We start from the raw sequence: 21,439 nt of genomic DNA on the forward strand, positions 1-21,439 counted from the left end.
AGGGGATAGAATGTCCCCATCACATCAGCAGTCCTCATTTTCCAGGGCAAAATTTGTGTGCATACACACGTGTTAGGCCTCTTGAGTCGTGTCTGACTCTTTGCAACCCCGTGGACCGTAGTCCGCCAGGATCCTCTGTCCATGGGGATTCTCCAGGCAAGAATATTGGAGTGGGTTGCCATGCCCCCCTCTAGGGGAATTTCCTGACTCACAGATGGAACCGGCATCTCCTGTGACTCCTGCATTGCAGGTGGATTCTTTACTGCTCAGCCACCCGGGAGGCCGGCCAGGGTGAAACTTGCCACCCCAGAAACCCCCAGGGGGATTGGGAAGGTGAATACTGATCAGTCCATACTGTGGTCATCACTTAAAAGGCTTAAATTTTCCATGAATTTAGTCATTTCTGTATCCAACACAAATTTGTTAAGCACCTATAATGCCCCAGACAAACATGACTGTTTTCTGAGTAGCCCAGGATGTTCCGAGGAGCTAAAGATACTGCAGAGACATAAATGTGTTTTGTAGCTCAATTCTACAAGAATTAAGACCAGCGGGTCCTTTTTCCTACAGAAGAAAGGTATGAAATTTTCCTTTTAAGCATGTCCTTCACCCAAGTCAACCCCACTCCCACACATGTTCCCACATTTCAGAATGTATTTTTGAGCAAGGAAAAAAATAAAGCTGTTTTGGTGATAGATTTAGAGAGCCCAGCTCTGCTGAAATTCCCAGTGTATTAACACAGTGCTAACCTCAGGGACTCCGCTAAAACTCGACACTGGCAGGACTAATGTACAGCAGTGAATAGATTTCAAGAAAAGCAGCTGGGACAAAGGCAGTGCGGGGACAATGGAGGCAGCTGGGAAAATCAAATAGAAGGCTCCATTTCAGCCCATGATATATTCTGAACACGTCTACTTAGAAACTTTCTTGAAACAGACAAGCATGTTCTTAAGCTTTCCTGATGTAAACACAATTCAGACATCCCCACTCAATGCCACCAGCCGTTTTCAAGTCCCCACGACTATTTCTTACACTCCTTTGTCACATTCTTAGCGAGGGGGTGGTACGACCTCCTCCAGGGGACCCTTGGGAATGCTTGGGGGATGATTTGGTCCCACGCTGACACTCATGATAGTCAGGGTGCAGGGATGCTAAACATCCTGCATTGAGGAGGATAGTCCCATGCAGTGAAGAACTGCCCCAGCCAAAATGCCACTACCATCCTAATAAAAAGCATCAGGGCAGGATGGGGCAGCCCACTTCTTGATGGCTAGTGCTTTGTGCAAAGGGCAGTGAGAACTCATATAGACTATGTGGAAAACTCCCCACTCCCTGCTCCAAATGGATGAAAGAAAGAGGGAGTGCCCTTGAACAGGTGTGGAATGTACCTGTGCTGTTCAGGAGTAGTCTCTCTCCTGAGACAGAATGCCTGCAACTTAGATTTTGTCGTTGGCTTAATGTTCTGATCCTGGGCTCTCCTCAGTGCAGTTGTGCAAAACCAGCTTGAGTGGGGGATTGAGTTATAGAAAGCTCTGGGGGTGGGATGTGTGTGTAAGTACACCCCTGCCAATAGGGCAACCCTTAGAGTCTGAGCAGAAAAGGCAATGGCACCCAACTCCAGTACTGTTGCCTGGAAAATCCCATGGATGGAGGAGCCTGGTAGGCTGCAGTCCATGGGGTCACTGAGAGTCAGACATGACTGAACGACTTGACTTTCACTTTCATGCATTGGAGAAGGAAATGGCACAGTGTTCTTGCCTGGAGAATCTCAGGGACGGGGGAGCCTGGTAGGCTGCCGTCCATGGGGTCACACAGAGTCGGACACGACTGAAGTGACTTAGCAATAGAGCCTGAGAGTCTTTCTCGCTGGGGGTTGGGTCAAATGGAAAGGCAGCTGATAACTGGGATTTCAACAGAGATTATACACACAGAGCATTTAGAAAAATGCCTAGAAACAGTAAACAATAAATGTAGGCTGTTATTAGCATTATCTTTATTTAGACTAGCAAATTCCCCAAACTGTTGAGAGATTGCCCCAACCAGAACAAGAAGCCACATTACTCAGCCCAGTTCTGTGCCAGGCTTGGTGCCAGACACACAAGAGTTTGTTACTTAACTCCAAGTACCCACCCGCATTTTCCTGATCAGGAAGCTGAGGCTCAGGGAAGTACAGTGACTTGTCAGAGAACACAAAACAAAGTCCTGGGAGGCTGGTTCAGTGACCCATCTGCAAGGCCCAAGGCCTGGGAGGCAAAGCTCTCTAAGAGTGGCGGGCTGGTGGTGGGCGGGAGGCTCAGACACTGGGTAGTGAGCCGGAACTGGTCTCCTCATTGCTGGCCCACTGTGGGGCCTCTGATGACCTCTGCTTCCCAGTCTGTGGGAGATTAATAAAAGGGACACAGAACTTGCTGTTTACAACTCTAATTGTGGAGTTTGGACATGAAGTGAAGAACATACCATGTGAAATGAATAACAAGCCAAGTGGCTCCCGCTGAAGCTGGGGGAGCAGCCCGTGCTAAGTTGCTTCAGTCCTGTCTGACTCTTTGCAACCCTGTGGACTGTAGCCTGCCAGGCTCCTCTGTCGAAGGAATTTTCCAGGCAAGAATACTGGAGTGGGTTGCTCTGCCCTCCTCCAGGGGATCTTCCTGACCCATGGATCGAACCCACGCCTCTTACACCTCCTGCATTGGAAGGTGGGTTCTTTACCACTAGACTGCCTGGGAAGCCAGGGAGCAGCCCAGGGTTCAGCATCGCTCGGGGGAGGAGGAGGTCACCGCTGCAGCACTGACATCTGGGCAGCAGACCCGTCTGTCCGCTGTCGCCCTGTGCGCCTGCACCACACACCAAGCACACGTCCGGGCCATGGCTCCGCTCCTTGTGTCACTACTGAACGGGAAATGGCAGTGCAGTGCTTTCCTAAAGCAGGGTGGGGCCAGCTCCAGGCAGATGCTCACAGGCGGGCCCAGTGGGTGTCAGTGATGGAGACGGAGCCCTGTGATGGTCACCGAGGCCACGCCCTGTGGAGGAGCCAGATCTGGGAGGCAGTGCTGTGAGAGAAACAGCAGGGGGGTCTGCCTGCTCCTCCCGCCCTCAAGTGTTCCCCTTCTGCTCACATGGAGAGGCTGCCCTTGGGCGTGACATAATCACACCAACCATCGTGTCCTAGGCACTGGGCTAGGTGCTGTCACATATGGGCCATCAGAACCCTCAGGCCCATTTAGTGAAGCCCCTGTTCAGGGGTTACAACTGGCATTAGAAAGATGGAGTCACCAGCCACAATCACACATGTGCTGTGGGAAGTATCGGGCCTAGATCCCAGCCTCGCCTGACCCCAAGTTTGTGAAGGTACAATCACACTGCCCTGAGTCCTCTGGTGCAAACGCTATCCCCTCGAACAAGTGGCCTGCACATGGATGGGGGAGTGCTGAGGGATGGCTGCCCGTAGAGTGTGCAGAAAGTGGGTCGTCCCAGGGCCAGGCGTTGCATCACCCCAGAGGCCTCACTTACCCTGTATTCCATAGAAATGGTGGCCCCTGGAATCATGTGTGGTTATAGCTTAGAGACTGATAGAGAGCCACTTTATAACCCAGTGATTCCATTCCTGAGTATTTATCCAAAAAATCCAAAACCACTAATTAGAAAAGGTACGTGGCACCCCAATGTTTGTAGCAGCACTATCTACAATTGCCAAGATGTGGGAGTAAGCTAAGTGTCCATCAACAGATGAATGGATAGAGAAGATGTGGTTCATAGATACAATGGAACACTACTCAGCCAGGAAAAGGAACAAAATTTGCCATTTGCAGTGACGTGGATGGACTTGCAGTGAGACAAGGCAGACAGAGAAAGACAAACATTGTATGATAGCACTTACATGTGGAATCTAAAAATAATGCAAGCCAGTGAGTATAACAAAAAAGGAACATACTCACAGATACAAAGATCAGAGAAGTGGTTACCAGTGGAGAGAGAGGCAAGGCAAGGGTGGGAACTAACAGGTACCTACTAGAAGGCAATGGCACCCCACTCCAGTACTCTTGCCTGGAAAATCCCATGGAAGGAGGAGCCTGGTGGGCTGCAGTCCATGGGGTCACTGAGGGTCGGACACAACCGAGCAACTTCACTTTCACTTTTCACTTTCATGCATTGGAGAAGGAAATGGCAGCCCACTCCAGTGTTCTTGCCTGGAGAATCCCAGGGACAGGGGAGCCTGGTGGGCTGCCGTCTATGGGGTCACACAGAGTCGGACACGACTGAGGTGACTTAGCAGCAGCATTAGGCACATCATAAGCCACAAGGATATATTTTACAATACTGGGAATATAACCAATTTTGTAACAACTGTAAATGGACTTGTTGTTTGGTTACTAAGCTGTGCCCTACTCTTTGTGACCCCATGGAGTATATCTGGCCAGGTGCCTCTGTCCATGGGATTTCCAGGCAAGAATAGTGGAATGGGTTGCCATTTCCTTCTCCAGGGGATCTTCCCGACCTAGGGATCAAACCCATGTCTCCAGCACTGGCAGGTGGATTCTTTACCACTGAGCCACCAGGGAAGCCGAATAAATGAAGTATAATCTTTAAAACTGTGAATCACTATTTGCACACCTGTAACATATAATATTGTATAGTAATTATACTTCAATTAAAACAAACAAAAAAAGAATTATAAAGGATTCAACCTGCTAACAAGCTAACCTAATGGATGTTGGTAGAAAACACGACTTCTGGGTCAGGAACAAAGGACCATTATCCTCTGTATCTTACCACAGTCCATTTCTACTTTACTGAAAGAGTTAACAATTTACAGAATTTTTATTAATAAAAACATGATCAAATTAGTATTTGGAAGCTCTAAGGATTGTATTGTAAAATAAAATATTAAATGCAGAAGATGTCTTAAGAAATGAAGGGACCCTGTGTGGATTAGTCCTTGAACAATTCAGACTTGGAGGTGGCCAGCTAGAGCTTCAGGCCTGGGTGAGGCTCCTCCCAGATTGTAATTGAATCAGGACCCTGTACTAACAGTCCTCAGCTGACACCTGGGTGATACAACCACACACGAGGAGCCAAGAAACAAACTCAGGGAAGTTTTTCAAAACCTTACAACAACTTGATGCCTGGCATTCTTATTTATTTATAGATAAAAATTGTAGAGAAGTGAAGAAGTCCGCCAAAGTTCGCAGAGAAGTGGCTGGCGATTTAAATTCTCAGCCCACGAAGTAAAACTTTTCAACTGTCTCTGAGATGTTACTTGAAAGTTCTGGGGATGCAAACACAGTCCAAGAAAGGCCTCTAACACCCCACGCATTGGTCTTGGGAGCACTGCCAACCAGGCCAGGGGTGATGGCTTTATTATGACCCCGTGTGGGAATGGCAGTTTCTAGAGAGTGATTAGCAGACAAATAAGCTAATCCTTTCTCTCATTTCTCTCTCTCTCTCTCTGCCTGTGTGTGTACATGTACGGAGAGCCAAGTGAGAAAAAATGAATAAATTCTAAAAATTCCAAAAAGCGAAGGAAACAAATTCCATTTACAATCCCACACTTCTCTTAAACACATTACCTGATCTAACATGAAATTCATCTCCAGGATGAGTTCTAATCTTTATACCTTGAGTCAAAAACACTTCCTGAAGCATAAATGTGACAGCTTCGGTATTTCAAAAATTTTAGAAGGAATTAAAGTCCCTTTCATCTTCCTTCTTCTACAGAATTTGCTTTCCTATAGAAAAAGCACCTACCCCTCCCCACTCCACTCCCATCCCCACCGCCCCGCCGGGTGTCTTTCACAGGCTAGAAGATTCAGGCAGAAAGAGTGGGAAAGGCCCTCAGAACCTGTCTTGACCCATCTCTCCTCTGAAGGCCTAATGAGAAAGTGGTTTGGGGCCCTAGGTTGCATCATATGAATGGTAATTATCCAAGTGCCCACCTCTTTCTCCAGACCAGGGCTCTTCCAGGTCAGAGACCTGGGTAACGCTGTCTCTGCCTCTCACAGTTCTTGGCCTGACATAATACTCAATGCAAGTTTGTTGAATGAGCAAATGAATATATGAGTGAATGAATGAGTGAGTGTCTGGATGAATAGAGCCTGTGGGGAGACCCCACTGCTGTATTTCTCCCAGCAGAAGAAATTTTCCAGGCTGTTACACTAATTAGGGCTAATATTCTCAGTTATTTTGAGGATTGCTTGAAATTTGCTGCTAATTAAAAAAAAAAAAAATGGTTACGTTTACTCATTAACCAATTAGCATGCTTCCCAGCAGCTTCACTTCACTAATTTGATTAGTTACACTAGGCTTTCTCCTACCCAGGGCCTTCTCTGAGACCCAGGAATATCACAGCGCTGACAGAGTGAACTTTTCAAACATTTAAACAGAACTTCTCAAAGGGCTGAACCCAGATGTGAACATGGCCCCTCTGCCCCACCCAAGCTGCCTGTGGGGCCCTGATGTCTTTGAGACCCACTGGGCTCCACAGGGAGTAGCTGTTCTACAGCACCACTCCGATTACTAGACGACATTTGCTCTTCGAGGGAAATTAAACTTCCCAAAATGTGAGGACTTCCTAAAAGACAACCCAGCCTGTGTCTGATGAATGAATGAACAAAACTGGAGGAGAAAATGGAAGTCAAAATACAGGCATCCTCCCCAGCCCTGTCTGGGCCAGTAACTCATAGTGTGACCCAGGCAGGAAGTTCACATTCCCAGATGCCATTTTCTTATTTTCTTATTTGTCAGAGGAGGAACTGATTTAGAAGATACCTAAGTTTGTGTGGTAGAGACAAGGCTTCCCAGGCACCCAGAAAACCCTGACTTCCCACGTCCTCTGTTTGAGGCAGGGCCATGTGATAATTCTGGTTAATTGAATGTGAGGTGATGTGAGGCCCTTTTCATCTGAGGCACGGAAGTCAGGTTACCAGTCACATTCTTTCTTTTTAGGGATGCTGGGGGTTGACCTGTGTACCTCAAAAATTCACATGTTGAAGTCTTAACATCTAGTACCTGAGAATGTGACCTTATTTGGAAATACAGTTAGCTGCAGATATAATTATAAATTAGGATGAGAGTGGAGTGGGAGGGCCCCTAATCCAATATGACTGGCATCCTCATAAAACAGGGGAATGTGGACGCAGACAAGCACTCGGGGAGAACACCATGTGATGGGGAATTTCGCTGCCACGAGCCAAGAAACTACAGAAACCGAGGAGAGAGGCCTGGAGTAGGTGCTTCCCAGGTGCCTTCAGAGACAGCACGGCCCTGCTGACACCTCAGTCTCAGATTTCTAGCCTTCAGAACTGTGAGACGATAAATTTCCATTCTTTAGGCCACCCAGTTTGGGCTTCTTTGTTACAGCTGCCCTAGGAAATAATAGGGGGAAAGACCATGTGCTTAGGCTATGAATCCACAAGGGTTTCTGAGTCACTAATGGCCTGGACAGTCACCCCACCTTTAGCCAACATTGTGAAAAGACTAAGAGAAATACTAAAACCTGGGAATAAGGCAAAAGGGAAGGGAGGTGATCTATCCATTCAGTATCATACTGGAGCATTGTCTAACAAGCCCACCCAAGAGTATGTAATTTTCCAAGAGAATATACCCATGTTTGACTTTGTTATTAACCTTTGGATTAGTACTCAGACACACTAACTTCTAGACTTCTGTCTGGGTTGAAAAGATCACATCATAGGCTGTGATTTTATTTCTGTGTAGGGTGTTAACTACTTTTGGATCGAATTCACAATCTTATTCTAACACTCTTCTTTAGAAAATGCCCACAGACATTGAGTTCCTCAAATGCTTTCAGTACTTGCTTGCTGCTTCCCTTATTAATGAGCTAAATATGTTGTTATTACATGTTCATTTTAAGAGTCATGTTTTCCTTTTTTCTGAATTGATTAGTTAATGCTAGTGTGATTTGGGATTGATTATTACATAGTTGATACCAGTTCTTTCTGAGAACCTGTATTTTTAAAACCCCAAATGGAAAAACTTAGAAATTTGGATGAAGAAAAGAAGGAAGGGAAGTTCACCTTCAAGTCAGCAGGACGAACTTAGCCAGCCCAAGATCCTGCCTTCTTTCCCTCTTCCTCCTTCACCATTATATTCAAAAACTCTGTGTCCTTATAATTTTGGAAGTTTCATATCCCTCTTGAATCTATTCCTCTCTGGGCTACACAATTCCCTTTCTTAAGGACATGGTCTTTACCAATCTGGTAATAATTATCCGATATTTAGCAAGCAGTGACTGTGTACCGGGTTTGTTGTCTAAGTGTTTCGTGTGCATCAATTTATTGTTTGTTTGATTCTTAAAATTAATGTTTATTTAATTCTTAAAACAACCTAAAGGGTAGATACTACTCTAATCTCTACTTTTTAGGTTGTGAAATTGACACAGAGAAGTTATGACACTTACCCAGGGAACTGGGTTAGTAAGTGATAAGGCTGGGATCTGAACCCAGGTACTCTGGTTCTTGACCACTATATACCTTGTCATTTGCCTTTTAACATTGTTATGCTTCCTATCAAGTGTGATGCTCAGGAAGGAATATATGGGGTTTCATAACAGAGGCCAGCAAGACTGTCACCTTGGGTAGGTCTCTGTTCCCCAACCCTCTGCTGGAGTTGTGCAGTGCACGACCTGCACGATGCACATGGCAGTCCTGTCTGCGAACTTCCTTGGGTTCTCCTTGACCTCTGTGGCCATGGTACTAAAAGATTTGCTGAGAACTGTTAGTAGGAGGGGAAATGCTCCTAGAAATGCATGTTGAGCATTTTATTTGGACCAAGCCTAGGAGATTTGGAGTATCCCAGAGGCCTGTATCTGTTCACAGTCCCCTTCTGAGATGTACCCTGACCTTGTACTAAGGTCATCCTCCTCCTCATCTTGTCTCTTCCATGAGCCAATCAATTTCTTAAGGGTTAGTAGATGCCATTGGAAACCCTTGAGAACCAGAGGCCCTGCCTCCTCACCATCTGCTTATCCCCTGCACCTCAGTCAGTTCAGTTCAGTCGCTTAGTCATGTCCAATTCTTTGCGACCCCGTGGACTGCAGCACAACAGGTTTCTGTCCATCACCAACTCCCGGAGTCTACTCAAACTCATGTCCATTAGTCAGTGATGCCATCCAACCATCTCATCCTCTGTTGTCCCCTTCTCCTCCACCTTCAATCTTTCCTAGCATCAGGGTCTTTTCAAATGAGTCAGTTCTTTGCATCAGGTGGCCAAAGTATTGGAGTTTCAGCTTCAGCATCAGTCCTTCCAATGAATATTCAGGACTGATTTCCTTTAGGATGGACTGGTTTGATCTCCTTGCAGTCCAAGGGACTCTTAAGCGTCTTCTCCAATACCACAGTTCAAAAGCATCAATTTTTAGGCACTCAGTTTTCTTTATAGTCCAACTCTCACATCCATACATGACTACTGAAAAAACCACAGCTTTGACTAGACAGACCTTTTTTGGCAAAGTTATGTTTCTGCTTTTTAATATGCTCTCTAGGTTGGTCATAACTTTTCTTCCAAGGAGTAAGTGTTGTTTAATTTCATGGCTACAGTCACCATCTGCAGTGATTTTGGAGCCCCCCCAAATAAAATCTGTCACTGTTTCCATTGTTTCCCCATCTATTTGCCATGAAGTGATGGGACCAGATGCCATGGTCTTAGTTTTTTGAATGTTGAGTTTTAAGCCAACTTTTTCACTCTTGTCTTTCACTTTAATCAAGAAGCTCTTCAGTTCTTCTTCACTTTCTGCCATAAGAGTGGTGTCATCTGCATATCTGAGGTTATTGGTATTTCTCCTGGCAATCTTGATTCCAGTTTGTGCTTCATCCAGTTCATTATTTTCATGATGATGTACTCTGCATGTAAGTTAAATAAGCAGGGTGACAATATAGAGCCTTGATGTAATCCTTTCCCAATTTGGAACCAGTCTGTTGTTCCATGTCCAGTTCTAACTGTTGCTTCTTGACCTGCATACAGATTTCTCTGGAGGTAGATAAGGTGGTATGGCATTTCCATCTCTTGAAAGAATTTGCCACAGTTTGTTGTGACCCACACAGTCAAAGACTTGGGCTTAGTCAATAAAACAGAAATAGATGCTTTTCTGGAACTCTCTTGCTTTTTCGATGATCCAGTGGATGTTGGCAGTTTGGTCTCTGGTTGGGCTCCTTTGGTGGCTCAGAGGATAAAGCATCTGCCTGCAATGTGGGAGACCTGGGTTCGATCCCTGGGTTGGGAAGATTCCCTGGAGAAGGAAATGGCAACCCACTCCAGTAGTCTTTCCTGGAGAATCCCATGGATGGAGGAGCCTGATAGGCTATACAGTTCACGGGGTTGTCAAGAGTTGGACATGACTGAGTGACTTCACTTTCTTTCTTCTTGTCAAGAGTTGGACATGACTGAGTGACTTCACTTTCTTTCTTCTTCCTTTTCTAAATCCAGCTTGAACATCTGGAAGTTCACAGTTCACGTACTATTAAAGCTTGACTTGAAGATTTTTGAGCATTACTTTGCTAGCAAGTGAGATGAGTGCAATTGTGTGGTAATTTGAGCATTCTTTGGCTTTGCCTTTCTTTGGGATTGGAATGAAAACTGACCTTTTCCAGTCCTGTGGCCACTGCTGAGTTTTCCAAATTTGCTGGCATATTGAGTGCAGCACTTTCACAGCATCATCTTTTAGGATTTGAAAGAACTCAACTGGAATTCCATCACCTTCACTAGCTTTGTTCATAGTGATGCTTCCTAAAGTCCCCTTCATCTCACATTCCAGGATGTCTGGCTCTAGGTGAGTGATCACACCATCGTGGTTATCTGGGTCATGAAGATCTTTTTTGTATAGTTCTTCTGTGTATTCTTGCCACCTGTTTTTAATATCTTCTGCTTCTGTTAGGTCCATACAAGTTTCTGTCCTTTATTGTGCCCACATTTGCATGAAATGTTCCCTTGGTATCTCTAATTTTCTTGAAGAGATCTCTACTCTTTCCCATTCTATTGTTTTCCTCTATTTCTTTGCATTGATTACTAAGCAAGGCTTTCTTATCTCTCCCTGCTATTCTTTGAAACTCTGCATTCAAAGGGGTATATCTTTCCTTTTTCTCCTTTGCCTTTCATTTTTCTTCTTTACACAGCTCTTTGTAAGGCCTCCTCAGACAACCATTTTGCCTTTTTGCATTTCTTCTTCTTGGGGATGGTCTTGATAACTGCCTCCTGTACAATGACACGAACCTCCATCCATAGTTCTTCAGGCACTCTGTCTATCAGATCTAATCCCTTGAATCTATTTGTCACTTCTGCTGTATAATGGTAAGGGATTTGATTTCGGTAATACCTGAATGGTCTAGTAGTTTTCCCTACTTTCTTCAATTTAAGTCTGAATTTGGCAATAAGGAGTTCCTGATCTGAGCCACAGTCAGCTCCCAGTCTTGTTTTTGCTGACTGTATAGAGCTTCTCCATCTTTGGCTGCAAAGAATATAATCAATCTGATTTCAGTATTGACCATCTGGTGATGTCCATGTGTAGAGTCTTCTCTTGTGTTGTTAGAAGAGGGTGTTTGCTATGACCAGGGCCTGCACCTAATGGATGCAGTCCACCCTAATGGATGGATGAACACCTGCCAAGGATACACAGCCCATCTCCAGGATGACCCAGTTCTCCCCAGATCTCCCAACTCATTGGGAAGGCCAGACTCAACAAATTCCTGCCACAGCAGAGTCCCTATACCTCCCTGTTCTTGGAAATGTGTGTGATTTGAGGCTGGTCTCAAGCCTCCTTACCTCTGGGTATTGACAGCTGTGTACCTCAAGCCTGGTAGGAGAGGGCAGCTGGGCCCCAGTGTTCATGTACAGACCAGTTACAGGAAGGTTCTGCGGGGGATGGGAGGGGGACCTAAGTTTTTAAGGCCTGCTGCAGCTCCACAACAAAAAGCTGATTTACAAAGCATCAAGGCAAGGCAGCTCCAAGTATTCCTGGCAAGCACAGCACAAGCTCACAACATCCTAGGCACCTGGATTTCAGAACAAAAGAATTCAAGGTAAACAGATTGGCAGAGCTGGCAGAGCTGGGCCTGGAGATGGCCAGTCCAACTTCCTCACTGGCAGATAAGAATACACACCCAGACAAAACTAATCAATTGTGCTAGAGATGAAAATTGTCATTACCTGGACTTCCCTGGTGTTTCAGATGGTAAAGAATCTGCCCACAATGTGGGAGACTTGGGTTCAATCCCTGAATCGGGAAGATCCCCTGGAGAAGGAAGTAGCAACCCACTCCAGTATTCTTGCCTGGAGAATCCCATGGGCAGAGAAGCCTGGAGGGGTACAGTCCATGGGTTCACAAAGATTTGCACACGACTAAGCGACTAACACATAGCATTGGATGGAAGTGTTGACCAAAAGGCAGAACGAGGAAGCCCACTGGGATGACGGGTTTGATGTAGGTCGTGCCTGTACAGTGTTTATGAATGTGGAAACTCACGGAACTGTATACTTAAGATGTGTATGCTGCTGCTGCTGCTAAGTCGCTTCAGTCGTGTCCGACTCTGTGCAACCCCATAGATGGCAGACCACCAGGCTCCTCTGTCCCTGGGATTCTCCAGGAAAGAACACTGGAATGGGTTGCCATTTCCTTCTCCAATTAAGATGTGTATACCTTAGTGTAAAAGCATACCTCAGTAAAAGAATAAAACAAAATAAGGCCCAGAGAGGGTTAAGGTGATTGCAAATGTGTGCCAAGACCAAACCTCAGGCTTCCTGATGCCCCATTCACTGTCCTCACCCCTACCCCACTGCATTTTTGCTACTATAGCAAAATGCTCTCAGAGCCTATGGGTCAGCTCTGACCAAAGTTGGAGCCCATAGCACATGACACCTGAGGTCAAGGAAAGTCAGTCCAGTGTGAGCTGGGGTTAGAAACTGGAGGGTATTTATACTGAGTAAGGCTCAATGATCAGTAATAATAATAATATCATCTTAGCAATAGTAATAGCTAAACATTTATTTAGCCCTTACTATATGCTAGGCATTATTTTAAATGTATTAAATCCTTACAACATTGTTCTTTACGGTATACACCATTATTAATCCATATTTTACAGGTGAAAGAAATAGGCCCACATTTAAAACCCTGTCCAAAGGTTCACAACTGGAAAGTTTCAAAGCTGCCATTTGAACTCAAGCAATCTGGCTCCAGAATCCATGCTCCTTACAGCAAAGACTGTCCCCATACTGAATCACCTGCAGCTGGAAGACTCGGCTTGCCCAGGCACCCACCATCCCACAGAAGAAACGTCTGACACGTGGCCAGAGATGCAGATGAGCATGGACACCACACGTTTCCACCTAGATTCGTTAAAAGTGAGTTCACCCATTGCGTCTTGGATCATACGTATTACAACACAGAGAGGGAATTTACACAAAGATGGAACTACTGTGACCTTGGCCATCTTGGCCCACACTCAGGAACAACTGAAACTCAGGTGCCTGACGGCACTAACAATCAGAGAAATGCAAATTAAAACTACAACGTGATAGCACTATACAACCACCACAATATCTCGAAGTTTAGAAAGACAGATAATACGGAATACTGTCAAGGATGGAGAAGAATTACAGCTCTCATATATGGCTGGTGGGGTAAAAATTAATACAACTACTTAGGAAAACTGTTTGACAGTGTATTAGATGGCTCTGGCTGCCATTACAAAATGCCACAGACTGGGTGGCTTAGAGGAAGATGGAACTACCTATGACCTTGTTTATTTTTTCGTACAGTTTTGGAGTCAGGAAGTCTAAGATCAAGGTGGTGGCCTGTTCAGTTTCCGGTGAGAGTTTCTGGTGCAAATGGCCACCTTCTTGCTGTGTCCTCACATGGCAGAGAGTGACGGACGGAGCGCTCTGGTGGCTCTTCTTATAAGGACACTATCCCCATAAAATCAGTGTTGCACTTTATGACCTTATTTAACCTGATTACTTCCTTACTCCGCATATAGACAGGCTTAGCACTTCAACACGTGAATTTTGGAGTGACACAGTTTCAGTCTATAGCATTCTGCTCTTGGCTCCCCAAGTTAATTTCCTTCTTTCACGCAATGTACATTCACTTCATCCCAACAACCTTGAAAGTCTTAACCCATTCCAGCATTGACTCTTAAGTCAAGATATCATCTAAATCAGGTATGTGTGAGACTCAAGGTATGATTCATTCTGAGGCAGAATTTCTCTCCAGCTAAGAACCTGTGAAATCAGACAAGTTATGCACTTTCAAAATATGATGGTGGGACAGGCACAGGATAGGTGATCACATTTCAAAAGGGAGAAACTGGAAGGAAGAAAGGGGTGATGGGTCGCAAGCAAGCCCAAAACCCAGAAAGGCAAAATTCCACTGGATCTTAAGGTTCAGGAAAAATCACCTTTGTCTAGATATTCTTCCCTCCAGACCCACTGGGGTGGCAGCATCACCCCTCACTGCTCTGCGGGGCAGCCTGCCCCTTTGGCTCTCTGGAGTGGCCCTGCTTACTGTTCAAGTTGCTTAGTGTCCAAGCTGCTTACTGCCTTGGTCCCACTCCACTGGCTTGTGGCAGGGTCATCCTGGCCTACTGAAACCAGAGTGGCAGGCCCATCCTTTGAGTGAACAGCCTTACCCTGGGGCCAGTGGTAGGAGTAAGGACTTGTGCCCTGATGATCTCTAAATTACCTTCAGTATCCTTTTTCCCTTTTCTTGTGGAACAGTACATGTTAACAATTGAATAGCTTTATGGTCCCATCTTACAGAATCCAGGAAGTCCAGTAGCGTTCCTTTGTCTTTCCCTGATTTACCTTTACTTCACTGGCAGTGTCCCTGCTGGTATAACCCCCTCTCTATGGATGCCTTCTGCTGTGAGATGGTCGATTAAGCCCAAGAGCCCCACCTTTTATCTCTTAATCAAATGATCGTTCAGTAGCACTTTTGGTATCCTCTCCAAATCAACCTTTCTCATTTTTTGTAACGTGGATAGGCTGAGAATTTCCCAGACCTTCACATTACGGTTAAACGAGGTCATAAGAGCAGAGCTCTGATGCAATAGGATTAGTGTCCTTTTAAGAAGAGACTCCAGAGAGCTTGCTCGTTCTTTCCCCCTTGCCACACAAGGACACAGTGAGAAGGTGACTATCTGCAAGCTAGAAAAAGAGAGACCAGCTCAGCTGGCACTTTGATCTTGGACTTTCAGCCTCAGAACTGTGAGCAAATACATTTCTATTGTTTAAGCTATCTGGTTTCTGGCATTTTGTTACAGCAGCCCTAGCAGACTATAGAATATAGGCAGTGTCTACTAAAAGTGATCATACGTCAACCCTATGACTCAGTGATTTGACTTCTAGGTTTAAATCCAGAAGAAACGAGTACATATGCACACCAAAAGACATGGACAAGAATGTCCATAGCAGTAGTATTTGTAATATTCCCAACCTGGCAGTAGCCCAACTGTCCATCAACAGTAGAATATACAGTAAATATGGCATGTTCATAAAATGGAATATGACATGGTAGAAAAAAAAATGAGCAAATTACAACTATATATAATGGCATGGACACACTTTATAGAAATAATGATGAAGGAAAGATTCCAAAATGAGAAAGCATATACCCTATGAAACTATTTACATAAGGCTCAAAGCAATACTGTGGTTTTTTTTTTTTTTGACCTGGGTGCTGTTCCACAGGTGTGTTTGCTCTGAAAGTTCATTACTCTGTACACTTATAATTTGTCTATTTTCTGCATATATGTTATATGCCAACAAAAAGTTTGCATAAAAGTAGTCACTCACTAAAAATGTTATACCATTCTAACAATGGAGAATGAGTTGATATGCTGTGTGGTGTGAGGATAATGTGATCTGCTGACTGTGACTGACCAATCAATGATGTCACAGCAGCTCGGCCCACAGAAAGGACCGGGGGGTAGAGATCACAGTGGGCATTTCTGGCAAGTCTTGGGATAGCACACTAGTGACACCTCACAGTATCCTTCAGTTGTATAACCTTCAGTTTAGGCAGGTAACAGCTCTTTAAAACACTTAACTTCAACTGCACAAACACATGTATCTTCTATACTGAAGTATCTTTTAAAAATCTTTTCATACTTCTGAAGGTATACTTCAGAAGGTATGTATACTCAAGTATGTATACTGAAGGTATACATACTTACTTAAGATAAGTAAACTCTGAAAATGCCAAGTCATAATGGGTCAGTCCATGGTGTCCTTGGTCATTGATTGTCCATTGTACTTTGCTGAATAAATCATTTTTCTTGCCAGTGTCTCAATGTCCTCTTTGGATATCTGAAGCCTAGGCTATGAATGGAGAATTTTAGGGGGATAACTTACCTTTCTGGTAGCTTCCCTTCATTCTCTGCTAGAAGGTCAGAAGACCTAGAAAGGATCTCAAGGCTATAAATTTTGGTCCCAGCTACGATGGACCAAAGGGCAGAACCTGAGGCACTCTGAAGAGATTCTGAGATGGCAGGGAGTCTAGGGGAAACTTAGGGCTCCCTCCAGCCAGGAAAAGGCAGGGCTGCCAGAGCCAAGACTGTAACCTGTGACAGTCTCCCCAGTGGAGGCAGGTGTCTCTCTTTAGAGATGTATCACCTTCCTTGTGCCCACCCCAGGGGATCCTGGCATCCCAGCCTCTCTCCTTTAGACTCCTTCCAGACATATAAGTATGACTCTCTTTTTTTCTCATGAGGATACTTTCTAATGAAAAGCCCCCAAGGTCCATGGGCCCAGAGTAGCCACGACAGAGTTGAGCTTCTCTTTTCCCACCAGACACACACATGCACACACCCGGCACGGGGATCTCAGAACTCACCTGGGGTGTCATCCCGTGGCAGATGTACACAATAGGAACATTTTCTGTCTCTGGACCCTGATCAAGACACAAATCACTCTTCAGGGAGTTCTGCAACTGAACACCAGAGGAGAGGCAGTCACACAAAAGAAACAGAGAAATAAAAGCATTAAATCAGGAGAAACAATCATTCCACCGAGACAGGCTCTGCTTCCATAGTCAACTCTGCTTTCAGTCAACCCTGAATACTACAGAAATCAACAAGTACCAACTAATACCAAGAAACCAACAGCGTTGGCCTTGCATTAAAGGTGCTGAAGGCAGAGCAGCCTCCTCTGAAGGACAAGACCTTGGACGCTGTTAAACAGCAAGCTGGATTTTGGGAGCTGAGAGGGTCTAGGTAAAAATATGGCATATACACACAAGATGGTACTACACTTCTCATCCTCTCCTTTTGCACAAGGGTGGCATAATGGCCAACAGAAGTCCCTGGATGGAAGACTTTGTTCTTGAGGGTTGGGGGAGGTGAGGAACATGTCAGCTGTTTGGGGGCCTGGGATGTCCCCTGGGATCAGGCCTTCTCTGTCTCCTCCAGATCCAGTGGTGGCTGGCCATGCCCCAGTGGGGACCCAGCTGATGAAGTTTCCCTAGAGTGGAAGGAAGGTCTGGTGGGTGAATAAGAGAGAAGGGGACCAGAGAGGGAATAGGAGAGGGGAGAGGTGTCTCTTATCCTCACCTACAAACACATGCCAGTCAACAGTACAAAAGTCCTATGAATCAATATCTTAGCATATCTAAGTAGGAAAGCTGATAGTCAACATCCCCTTCTGGCTTAGCCCACTCTCAGCCCTTGGAAAGGGCAGCTTGTGGTTCACGTGGCCCTGCTTACACGCCACAGCTGAGGAGACCAGGGCAGGCACCAACTCTCAGTTTAGAATGAATGGACAATTCTCTTTCTTTCCTCCTCTCTCCCCATCCTTCTCTTTCTGGAATGTGACAATCTCATCATCCTCTTATTCTGCCCTAGGAGTCCTGATGAGAGACCAAACACTGTGCTCAGTGGGTGCTGGCCTCTCAGATTGTGGGGCCATTTAGATCGGGCGTGGAGATCTGTTGGGCTTGTGCAAGCAGAGAAATCCAGCTGTGATGAAGTGGGGATGAAACAGGAGGCAGACGGATTTAGAGACAAGAGATGATCCTGCCCCCACTGTGGTTTTCGTGGCTTCCCAGCACGAGTGCCTGGGTCCAGCTGTACTTCAGTTCCTGGGCCTGTAAGAGAGCTTATGGTATCCTTATCCACCTAAACTGAAGCCAGCTTATATAGCTCTTCTTAGTGATCAAAGCACTTTATTTACAACTGGAGGCTGGAGATGGGGATCCAGGGGAGACCAGGGCAATGGGCCACAGGTGGGTCATCTATCCGGGGAGGGCCAGAGGCAGACAGCAGCTAAGTTCTTGTAGTCTTCATGGATGTGGTAGGAGTGCAGTGAACCCAATTAAGGAGTGTGAAGCGCAACAGATAACTGGAGGCCCCCACTTGATCTATGAACGTCCTGTTCTTGACAGGGGACAAAGAACAGAGTCAAATTCTTTTCTTTTGAGCTCCCTTTCCCTTACTGGGTGATAGCAGCTCAATCTCAAACTTGGAGTTTAGAGGTTCTGAAGAAATATGAACATGTGTCAGCTCCCTAGGCAGGGCCCCAGAAGCATCCATGCAGCACAAAATCCTCTATCATAAACCAACTACCTGACTGACCTGTGTGGGAGGAGTATATGCAAATATGCCCCGGACTCCTCCCACGGCCCACTGATCCATTAGTGAGACCTGCATAAAGTTCCAGAAAGCCCTGGTGTCAGACACGGCTCTTCTGTGGGCCCCCAAAGCTGGCCTCTGAATGAGGGTGGGTGGTGACTTTTGATAAAGTCCTCTTTGATTCTGTGTCATCCATCCCCCATTAAGCAGATTTTCTGTTGAGGAAGTTGGGAGAGAAGCTGAGATGAAATCCTGGCTCCAGCTGTTTGGTCTTGGGCAAAGCAACATAACTCCTTGTCTGTTTCCTTCTGACTCTCAAATACGGACAATTATATTGCCAACCTCATACGTCTGTGAATTAACTGAAATAATCTCTGCAAGTGCTTAGTACAGGGCCTGACAAATAGCAAAAGTGCGATAATTGTTAGGTGCTGTTATTACTGCTATAACTATCCTGAAAGCCATTCAGGGAAGTTAGTGTTTATGACTGCATCTATGTGCCAGGTTCCAGGTGAAGGGCTTTCCATGCTTTATCCCACCTAATCCTCAAAATTACTCAGCCAGATTGGTAATATTAACTCTCTTAAGGGTGCAGGAAGTTATGTTGTAGCAAGAAGCTCTGCCTCACCTCTCGGTCTGTAATGCTGTTCCCACTGCATGGGCCCTCTGCTTTGGCCTTCTCTTTTCCCTGACTAAGCCCTCCTCCTCCCGTGGTTCTCAGCCTCTCTGTCACTCTGGAAGCCTTTCCTGGCCCACATCTGGGTGTGAGGCCACCACACCTCCATTTCTCTGAGCGCAGCACTTACACACTGTATTCTTGTCACTTCTCTACTTGCCTGGCTCCTCTATCGGTCACCAGACTAGGTCTCAGGCTTTCTCACTGCCTGTGACACAGGACAGCCCTGGCACATATTAGACTGTAAGTACATATGGGATGAACGAATGAAGAAAATGAGTAATGAATGAATGGCCTCATAGTTGGAAAAATGGCAGAGCTGGAGTCTGTCTCCAAAGCCCAAGCTCTTTCCATCATAAAATGGTGACAATCCTGAGACTGTGAAAAATGTCCCGTGAAGTGATATGACTAACCTTTAAGGTTTTACAAACTGCCAGGGTTACACAGTGATTAAGTAGCAAAGCTAACTTTCAGAAGCAGGCATGTCTGTTTCTGGATGCTACTCCATCTCTCCTGTCAGCACCAGAGCTGGGATTATTCAAAACCATGCTGTCTCCCAGGCCTGAAGCTCAGTAATCCTGGAGGAGGCCCATGCCCACACTGCAAGGTCCATGATCCTTCTGCCTGCCAGAGGCATCAGTGAGACCTTTTACTAGATTAATGGTCTGGGTTATACAGACTTGACAGTGGCCTGAGAGTTCCGGGGGGTTATTTGACCTGAGCAATGAAGTTTAGGCATGAGTTGGAAGGGGGAAAAAAAAATCCCTTCACCGAGAAGACATCTGGTCTCTCCACTTCAGAATAAAAGTAATCACCAGGAAGAAAGATTCAGCTCCACAAGCTGTCTTGCTCTTGTACTGCATCCTGCCTCAACCGTCGTCAGCTTACTGCCCTCATTGAGTTCATCATGCTCCTGGACAAGCAAGTGTCTCTGTTCATGTAAGAGCGCAGCCCATGGAGGAGGCAGGAGAGAGGGGCTCCAGCTGAGCCCTGAACAGTAGCCGGCGAATGCATATGCACAGGGTCACAGACATCCGCCGGTCCCAGGAATGGCTGACACAGCTCAGCCCTCTGGAGTGGCGGGAGGATGGGTTTTCAGCATGACAGAGTGAAAACAGCCTCCACTGTGGACTCAGCCAGATCTAGATCACAACATGGATATGCCACTTACTATTTGACCAATCAAAGGTTTCTGGGTGTGATCTGGGTGAGGGGTCTACATGGTAAACGCGCGATCTGTGCTCCTAAGATGTGACTCTTTCGCTTACACGACCAGAATGTCTTGGGCCCAGACCCAGGATTGGAATGGCTGCGTGCAAGCACCTCCACTGTTATGTCTCTCTGGCTGAGTTTGGTGAATACTTTTAGCTACAGCTAATAGCTTGGTGAGACCACGAATCCAGAAGCTTGCCTTGGCTCTCAGAGGCCTGGGCCAACAGCTTCTCCGGAGCCGCAGCAGCGTGTCTGTCCTGTTTTGGTCCAAGAGTAACCAGGCAGCACACATAACGTGCTGTGGACAGCGTGTCCGCCGTGTCCTCAGGACGGTCCTGGGGGGCTGGACGGGGCGGGTGGGCACCTCACAGTCCAGTGTGCTTCCACGGCGAAGGCGGGATCTGGGGCCTCAGGTAACAGCTGAGCAGCGCCAGCTGATGAGTTTCCTGACATCTGAATTATACCAGCCTGAGAAGGGGAGAGGCAAGAGGCTACTGGGTGGTTCTCTCAGGACATGTCAGCCACAACACGGGGACTCTCATGGGAAGACACGACCCCCTCCGATAGTCAGGCCTCCGGGGACAACAGAGGCCCTGCAGGGGGGTAGAAAGGGGCAGTTCCTGGGACCCTGGCTCCTTTAGAATCCTAGGATGTGAGTGTTGGCAGGCCTGTGGGAACACTGAAGCTGGCCCTTCAGCAGAATTCTTCCTCTCTAGGCTGAGGCTGTGCCCATTAAGTTCCTGCTGAGGCAGGCCTTGAACTCAGTTCTGGCCACAGGCCATCAGAGAAAGAATTCTTCCTTCAAGTTTTCATCCTGGAATATCTAAAAGGCCTGAGGGAACACTCCAAAGGGAGGAGTGGGAGTGATATCAGAAGCTGACGCGCTAGACTCAGTTTCACTCAGGCTGACGGCCTGTGTGAACATGGGCAGACACTGTACTTCTTTCTTTCCCCATCTGTAACACACCAGGGGCAGGGAGTG

The 21,439-nt window shown here is 46.2% G+C and overlaps 1 protein-coding gene across 2 annotated transcripts in view; it reads right to left on the reverse strand.

Moving 5' to 3' along the window:
* Positions 1 to 21,439, reverse strand: part of GALNT18 (polypeptide N-acetylgalactosaminyltransferase 18) — a 373,443-nt gene that overhangs the window by 53,747 nt on the left and 298,257 nt on the right. For both annotated transcript variants that reach the window (XM_070383928.1, XM_005887188.2), the window contains exon 9: positions 16,838 to 16,933. In XM_070383928.1, coding sequence (XP_070240029.1) covers positions 16,838 to 16,933 — 96 coding nt within the window. The remainder of the gene's footprint in view (positions 1 to 16,837; positions 16,934 to 21,439) is intronic.

The sequence above is a fragment of the Bos mutus genome, chromosome 15 (genome assembly GCF_027580195.1).
Source record: "Bos mutus isolate GX-2022 chromosome 15, NWIPB_WYAK_1.1, whole genome shotgun sequence".
In the NCBI taxonomy this organism is placed as follows: Eukaryota; Metazoa; Chordata; class Mammalia; order Artiodactyla; family Bovidae; genus Bos; species Bos mutus.